Genomic DNA, 9091 nt, shown 5'->3' with positions numbered 1-9091 from the left:
TGTGAAGTATATACATGTAGTTCATTAACGAACAACACTGTGCTCCATTAACACAATCACCTATTTCAGAATAACCATCAAAAACAAAGCAGTATAAATTTTTATTCCGAAAATAAAATGTTTCAACCAAAGCAATTCCTGATACACATGCACTATCTTTTACACGTTCTATCATATTATGATCATCATTGACAAATAACAAAATTGTTACTATAAATTTATATAATCTACCTTTTATCAAATTACCTACATGCTTACTACTCTATGATTATTGGTAAGCTACAGAAATATGGGCAAATATTAAGTTTAACACTTTTTATCACTAAAGAAAAAAAATCCTGTTTTTGTGAACAAAAGCATATGTCAGATGAAAATATTTTGACTTTACGTCTTCAATTATATTTGCAGAAAATGTTTCAAAGTGGTTTTAATTTCAGCTTCATTCTATCTTTATTAAATCAAAATGATCATGTTGAACCTAAGTTACCTCATTAGCACATGTATGACAGTTACATTAAAAATTAATTTAAAATGTTAATAACATGTGTATCTAACTAAAGTTTTTTAATAGTCTAGTTTGTGTTAATTATTAAAAGATTAGTATAATAAAATTCACAACAAAAATTAGTAAATACAATGTAAGTGTAAAACAAGACTCAAGGCACCAAAATGTGTATTAATTAACCTTACTTTCGATCAACTTTAAGAGATTTTCTGGCAGTTTTCATTTCTGTGGTAAAAGAAATCATAAGTTCAAAAGCAATCAATAATTTCAAACAAAAACACTGCATGTGACATCCAATCAATTGTCTGTGCCAATTTAAAACTGATATATATCTGAAATGAAATATAAATGTGAGACTCATATCTAAATCTACATCATTTCATGCAGTTTGTGTCAATAAACTTTTGTGTTAATTCTTTCATCAGAATCAGTGTTATGATCCCATATCTAACACCGCTGTGTTTTCATCCCCTGAATCGTCCGAGTCGTACCTCCCACTCCTCGAGGGCGGGGTCTCTAACTGAGCTTGTGTCACCTGGGTCTTTGGTTTACTTGACTCTCCAGCAGATGACAACAGGGGAAAACCCTAAAAAAAATGAAGTGCAAATTACACATATAACTACATTATCAACAAGAGGCCTGCCCAAAGACCCTATCAGTCATCTGAGTATTAGTTATAAGTATCACTAGCCCCTAGGGCTATGAAATCTATAATAATTTTCCTATTCTGTATAGCTCAATTCTAACATTCATCAGCAGTATAAAACGAGATGTGTTCTTAAAAAATAAATGTCCCTGAAATGTCCATATTGAGAAGACTTTACAGTAAATAATATATGTTAAAATAACACTATATAACTATTTTGGACCTGCCCTAGAGTCAAAACCCTTGGGTTACGAAATTCACAATTTTGGTACATGTACATCTTTTTCTGCTTTTCCTAAATATACATTTAATTTTTATACAGCCTCAGCAAAATCAAAGAAGTCAAATGATAAAGAAAATAATCACTATAATTTTGGAGAGTGGTCAAATGCCAGCATTGGCTCATGACTGAAAGAGTAGTCCAGTGTCGGCATTGGCCATTGAAAAAGAGGCCAATTGCCTACATTGGCCGTTGAGTGGTCCAATACCTGGTCGGCATTGGCTCTTGAGAGATTTGAACAATGCTAGAGCCACGCAATGATGGTATTTGCTCTACGGATAGTCATGGAATTCCTGCATTGGCTTTGAAATGAAAATATTCTTCTACATTGCAATTATTTGTGAGAAATGCGCATGCAAAGTTTCGTTTTATAATATTGGTTGCTGCATTGTAAACTCACTGAATTTCCTCATGTTTATTCATATTACGTGTTAATAATGATTGGATCCAAATACGCAATGACATAGATATCCATTTCAAGCGCATTTATAATTCCCATGGAAACAAATTGCGAAATGGAAAAAAGTTGAAACAAATATAATCAATAGTATGTTGATGTTTCCATACCAACTTTCGCTGGTCCTTTTTGTGAATGGATAGTTTAAATCCTTTGAATCTCATTACCAATGTGATTATAAACAACTTTTGAAATAAATTAACTCAAATTCATTCATTTTGATATTAAAAGCCACAGTAACTATTTCTTTTCAAATCACTCCAAACATTGATCTTATATTAGAAAAAAATAGTTTGGTCCAAAAAAAAATTTGTTCAGAGTCTGTTTAATGCAATGTAACTCCATTCAGAATTTAAGATAAATACCATTGACATAATTCTATGCTTGGGTTCAGGTAGAAGTCAGATGGACATTTCCTCTTTACTCTGTTTATTAAGTTTACATGTATGATGTCCTTTGATAACCTACATGAAGATAAGGTTCTAAGGGGGGAGGGGGGAATGGGATATTGCTCCAATTGGAGAAAAATGCTGCCATACCTAGCCACCATTTCTAATCTCTCTGTGCATGCATCAATTCAAATTTAATAGAAGGCCCATGGGCCACATCGCTCACCTGAGTCACCATGACCCATATCTGAAGACTTTCCATATATATTTGCATGTAAAACCTTAGTCCCTATTGTAGCCCCAACCTAGCCCTGGAGGCCATGATTTTTACAAACTTGAATCTACACTATGTCAGGAAGCTTTCATGTAAATCTCAGCTCTTCTAGCTCATTGGTTCTTGAGAGGAAGATTTTTAAAGATTTTTCCTATATATTTCTATGTAAAACTTTGATCCCCTATTGTGGCCCCAACCTAACCCCAGGGGACATGATTTGAACAAACTTGAATCAGCACTGTGTCAGAAAGCTTTCATGTAAATCTCAGCTCTTCTGGCTCATTGGTTCTTGAGAAGAAGATTTTTAAAGATTTTCCCTATATTTGTATGTAAATTTTGATCCCCCCCCCCCTTGTGGCCCCATCCTAACCCCAGGAGCCATGATTTGAACAAACCTGAATCTGCACCATGTCAGAAAGCTTTCATGTAAATTTCAGATTTTCTGGCTCAGTGGTTCTTGAGAAGAAGATTTTCCCTATATACAGTACATGACACGAGTTTTATGCGTGTTCCACACCTTTAAAGTCCTATTTTTTCCGCGTGAGCTAGACATTGAAGTCCACGGAGGATCTCCGTGGATGCCACCGCGCATCTCTGTGGATGTCACCTGTACCTCCGTCAATGCCACCGTGTACCTCCGTGTGATAAAACAAAGAAATAATTTCTGAAATGATTCACCCAAAACACCTTTTCGCTTGGCTAGCATGCATGCCCCCCACCCCATTAATCATTTAGAAATTAGCTGTAAATCATTCAATTCTTGTAATTGTTGTTTAATGATATGTTGGTGTTTTCGGTACATATCCGTATGTAGACTTCCCTGCAGACATTCACACCTTTTTATGAAACGCCCAAATTCTTGACATCCTGTATATAAACACCTGTGTTATTCCCACCACTCGTCGGTACATTGTTTCACGGCACGTGCAGCACAATTTCACCAAATAAAAGAAGGGTCATGAACAACGACAATCACATGCCACTAATTTCAGTTCAAAGCAGTTCAAAGAAATGTGTACCATAAGCAGTGGTTTATTTTTAACGTAAGGTTTCATTGTAATTGGGAATAGGTGATTAAGGTCTACTATATACATGTCTACATTGGAGATGAATTTCATTATGTACTCAACTGTGATGCAATGTGAGCAAAGAATCAAATTTTTATCACCTAAACAAATAAAAATTAGAAATATCTTTACTTTAAACAAACCTTTGGAAAACACTGTACTTTCATTAAGAAAATCATAAAATAAAATGTGCTCTCCTACACAGAATGCCCATACTTCACATTAATAATGACACAGTTTTTTTTCTAACTTGATAAATACTTTATTACACTCATGTATTATTTACTAAATGTATATATAACAGCTTTTTGTCTTCATATTTTTGTATACCATTGCATAATGGTGATGAGATCCAATAAATTGAATAGCGTACATGTAGTCTTGAAATATCACAAAGTATACAGTTGACAACGATTGAAATAAAAATGCAGACGTTTTCTCGTTTACTCAGCGACTCACAAACTTGCGCGTCTTCTGAATGAAAGTTGTAAAACAAACATACTAGGTTTTGGTCAGTTATAACATAATACGGGGGTAAAATTTATCTCATCTCCGCTAGCAATGGCTTTGGGTCAACTGTGCCTTCGTGGACGAATAATCATTTTGCCTAGCAAAGATGGGGAAAAAAGCCTAGATAGTCCGCTTGCATTAACATGTATTATGAAGGTGAAATCGAAGAATTATCCAGTAAATCCAATGATGTTGTAGTATATATAGCATGTATTTATTTTATTTTTGACTGAGAGGGAGATAGACAGCTAAGCATGTAACATCGTTTTAGAAGGGGGAGGGGGGACTAATTCATTAGTCCTAACTCGGACCAGTCGAAAAATTTAACATGTAAAGAAAACAATATGGGAAATAAAAAAATATCAAAATGAAAGGGGATGGATAATTAATCAGAAAGAAATTGTACTTTCAAGATTTATACTGAACGTATTAAACTTCCCGTATCTGCATGCATTCATGAATATCATAATCAATGATTACCAATGCTCTCTCTCTCTCTCTCTCTCTCTGTTGCTTTCATTATCTAATGCATCTAATTTTTAAAATGATTTCATATAGCAATTAAAGATTTTAATAATTGATAGCGTATATAAATAAAAGCAAATAATCATTAAGTCATTTCTGTTTATATTGATATTAATCTTTTTTTATGAACTAGTTGCATTTGACACCGAGGATTTACATGTACATCCTTAAATATTGATTACAAGCACATATAATCGGAGAGGGTGTAATATGAAAGTTAAGGATTTAGCCTTGTAGCGACCTACCCACTGCACGATTTAAGAAATTGAAGTCGGAAGGGGGAATTGAGACAGTTTCAGACTACTACCCCCACCCCACAATTTAAGGTTTTCGTAATCGAACAATTTAAGCACCAATTTTGTTATTATCTTATTGCTTGTCAAAATTTTTACACAACTTAACCGGCAACATACTCCTTCTGATACATTGAAAAATATAAGTAATGTTAGCACAGGGCTCTATAAAGTTCAATCTGCAGTTTGGTCATACTTCGTTATTCAATAACTTATTAAAAAAATTTTAAAATGTGTAACGGGTTAGCGGTACTATGATGTACCGTATATACTCGCCTATAAGTCGGTTGTATTTTTTAAGGTTATTTTGTAGGAATTTGCCATTGACCCGCTTATAAGTCGGTACAAATTTTTGTCAGAATCGGTTGACAATTTCAAGTCAATGCTCTAGTGTTTTTACCTATGTTTCAAAAAATATTTTGAGAAATTAATAAATATGAGGTGCTCAATATCCAAGCCATATCTGTTTGGGGTTTAAACGCAACCCTTGATCTATTATGGACAATGATCCCTTGTTTACCTACGCAATTATGGTCTCCTAATTACCAGTACCTGACACCATGTTTACTTAGTGGCACGTGCCTCGCAGTTATTGTGGGGTTCCGGTATAATTCAATGTATCAACAATAGAGTTTTTAAGAGTCAAGAATGATGATCTAAATTATCTGTTAACAATATTCAATCTTTTATGAAATATATTTCAGCCGGTATACATATGAATATTTCAATATTAAATCGGGTTCGTAATTCAATTTTACCGATAAACGATAGATTAGTTGAATTGAAAGTATTAGTTACCGGTATGTAAATAATTTTTAATAAGATAAAAATATGTAAATACTTGTACTTTATACATAATTTTAAAATACATAAATAATACAATATGTCTAGATATTTGTGAACAATAATCATTTGTGTGGTAGTCCATGATAATCGTCGGAGTTGTTTAAAAAACACTACATTACGCCGCCTAAAAAAATACCAATCTTCTTAGGACGCGCCTTAAGTCGGACATAGAGTTTTGGACCAAAAATTGACTCCCAAAAATCTGACTTATAGGCGAGTATATACAGTATGACTATAACAATGACCTGTGTATAACTAGTACATTCCATGCAAATTCGAAGGGGTTTTAACCTCAGTAGAACAATGGGGGTCAGCTAATCCGTGTATTTGAAATCAACAGAAGTGCTTGGCTTCTTGCAGAAAGTGTGAAATATATTGGGTTGGCACAAGATACCCTGTGATCTTAGACTAGATCTGATATTGTGCTGACCCAATATATTTCACACTTTTCATAAGAAGTCAAAACCCAAACTAGCTAACCGTAATATAGTTATACTGTGACAATGACCCTAGGAATTTGCATGGTATATACTTATTATACAAAAAGCATTGCATTATCCAGACACTCCCAATAAACATTTTTTTTTAATTGAAAACCTCTATCAAAGTACATTGAATATAAGTCTCTGTCAAATGTAATTAACTTGGGATTTTAAAAATAAATCATTCGATGGTTTGTATTTTTGCTTCTATTAATTATATAATAAATTAATTCCAATTTGTTAATCATCGACAATGCTTTAATTTCTAAATTGGATCAAGTTATATTTGTCAAGATGCATATTAACACAATATGATGGAAGTAATTATGTTAAAAAGCGCATTTGTTGTCAGAGAGAGAGAGAGAGAGAGAGAGAGAGAGAGAGAGAGAGAGCACATCAGTAATTATTAAATATCCCTATTACATGTTGTACATGTATGCTTTTCATTTACTGAATATACTAATTCGCATTCAAAACAGGAATTGCCTGCAAGTACGCATTATTTAAACATAGCATTTAAGAATATTTTAATGAAGAAAGAAGACTACAAGAAAAAATTTCAAAAACCAGGTTTTCTCAAAAACATAATATATAGTGTTTGGTATCGTTGGAATTGGCTCAAAATGCTGAAAAACAATATAAGTATCAAGGGGGGAAATATTGACATTTTTTCTTTCCTTAAAATTTCACCCTTATCATGATTATTTTGCCTGCGGCACATTTTCACATCTCCCGCAAGGCGCCCGTGGCCAGAACATAGCTCCTAGAAGCTGTGTGTATTCGCAAATAACACACACCGTGGAACACGGAGGACATGGTGTATCTCCGTGGATTTTCCACCATGGTCTTTCCACGGTGGGGTGTATAAAACTCGTGTCGTGTACTGTATTTGTAAGCAAAACCTTTATCCCCTATTGTGGCCCCATCCGACCCTCGGGGGCCATGATTTGAACAAACTTGAATCTGCACTATATCAGGAAACTTTCATGTAAATCTCAGCTTTTCTGGCTCAGTGGTTCTTGAGGAGAAGATTTTTAAATGACCCCACCCTATTTTTGTGATTATCTCCCCTTTGAAAGGGACATGGCCCTTCATTTGAACAAACTTGAAAGCCCTTCACCCAAGGATGCTTTGTGGCAAGTTTGGTTGAAATTGGCCCAGCGGTTCTGGAGAAGAAGTCTGAAAATGTGAAAAGTTTACGACGACGCCGCCACCGCCGACAGACAACGGACAAATTTTGATCAAAAAAGCTCACTCAAGTGAGCTAGAAATTACATAATATCCAAGAAATTTTCATTAAGTTTAAGCTGTCATTTTTAAAATAGAACATACCACTCCTTTTCTTATTGTGATGTTCAGCTCTTTGCTGCTCTTTAATGCTACAATTGCCTGAAAAGTAGAATTTCCATTAATTTTCAATAGACCAATCGCACAACATAGTATCACTGTATACTGCTTTAACACATACCTTTATGTGTTTATGATAAAACTTCATTTCTATGTTTTAAAGCAGTTATCAACAAATTATTTTAAGAGATAGAGCAAGTTTTTCTTGAGATGAAATATGCTTTTTCTACATGTTCAGAATATCGTTTTCATACATTTCTCTTAAACAAACTTCACAGTATTTCTTTTATTCTATGTTAACTTAAAGGATATTGTTAAAAATAATACAGTGTATCTGGATAAAACTGCATTACCTCTTGGTGGGAGATGCCAAGAAAACTGGTTCCATTGACATCGACAATCTGATCTCCTGCCTCTATCCCCACCTCAGCCCCAATTGTGCCTGGATTGACATGCTCCACAAATATGCCTCTGTAGTTTGATGGCCCACTTACTATTCTATAACATAGTGAGGAATGCAGTTAAACTCATTTGCTAAATTGAATGTAACTATTGTAAAGTTATCATGAATACAAAACTACAGAAAAAAACAAAACAAAAAAAACAACAAAAAACAACAACAACAAAAACATTTCTAATTGTGTATTATTGTATTCATGCAACATACATGTAAATATACCTGTTGCCACTACATGTATTTTCAATACTTGTGCTGAAGCAAAATTGCCTATCAATACTATTTTTTTGTCTTTTCATTTTTTAATTTTTTTTGGGCTTCAAAGAGCAACAATAGTGTCAGAAAAATAGAATTGAAAACAGTTTTCGTATAGAATAAGCATCATCATTCCCATTGCTACAGAATGCTTAACCAGGTTTACACCCTCAATATGTTTGATAATTATCAATGCGTAAAAACTGCTACACACCGATTAATATCAATAACATGATGGCTTAATTTGTTGTAAATGAAAGTTGGCATATGGATGAGAATTACCTGCAGCCTAGAGAAGGTGTCTGTCTCAGATTAACAAACAGCTTCACCTCTTGAGCCTTCACTCCCTGCCCTCTGTGTGAACTTTTCTAATTAAACAATAGTCAGTTATCTATCTTAAGAACAGAGTTATCTATCCTAACCCATCATTTACTCCTGAACATGTAAAAACAAACATGAAATGCAGTTCTAGTATATATAGACATCAGTTAACCCGTTGATGCACGGCAGACTTACCTGAGCTCCTTTAACACTTTGCTGGGCTTTCTCTACATAAGACCAGGTGAGTGGATCGGTGGCACTCCTGTCAAAATATAGTCTACACTTCCCAACAAATAATCTGACTTTTATATATATATATATATATATATATATATATATATATATATATATAACATACTATTTTAGATAATTGTAGAATAATGATTCAAGAATCTTCCAGATTTTACTTTTAATAAACAAGAAAACAAATAAATGAT

General features: G+C 33.8%; 1 protein-coding gene across 4 annotated transcripts in view; it reads right to left on the bottom strand.

The window, feature by feature from the left end:
• Positions 1-89: 89 nt before the first annotated feature.
• LOC125683559 (harmonin-like) overlaps positions 90-9091 on the bottom strand; it is a 26106-nt gene continuing 17104 nt past the window's right edge. For 2 of the 4 annotated variants that reach the window (XM_056139789.1, XM_048924839.2), the window contains exons 8-13: positions 8850-8916; positions 8616-8701; positions 7975-8119; positions 7607-7663; positions 997-1091; positions 90-730 (exon numbers count right to left, since the gene is read on the bottom strand). In XM_056139789.1, the coding sequence (XP_055995764.1) occupies positions 703-730; positions 997-1091; positions 7607-7663; positions 7975-8119; positions 8616-8701; positions 8850-8916 (478 nt within the window). In that variant the 3' untranslated portion in view covers positions 90-702. Of the gene's footprint in view, positions 1092-7606; positions 7664-7974; positions 8120-8615; positions 8702-8849; positions 8917-9091 lie in introns of all 4 variants that reach the window. The other 2 variants (XM_048924838.2, XM_048924837.2) reach the window with 1 other exon arrangement.

Source organism: Ostrea edulis, chromosome 6 (genome assembly GCF_947568905.1).
Source record: "Ostrea edulis chromosome 6, xbOstEdul1.1, whole genome shotgun sequence".
In the NCBI taxonomy this organism is placed as follows: Eukaryota; Metazoa; Mollusca; class Bivalvia; order Ostreida; family Ostreidae; genus Ostrea; species Ostrea edulis.
The sequence above is the reverse complement of the archived record's forward strand: the minus strand, read 5'-3'. Positions and strand labels throughout refer to the sequence as shown.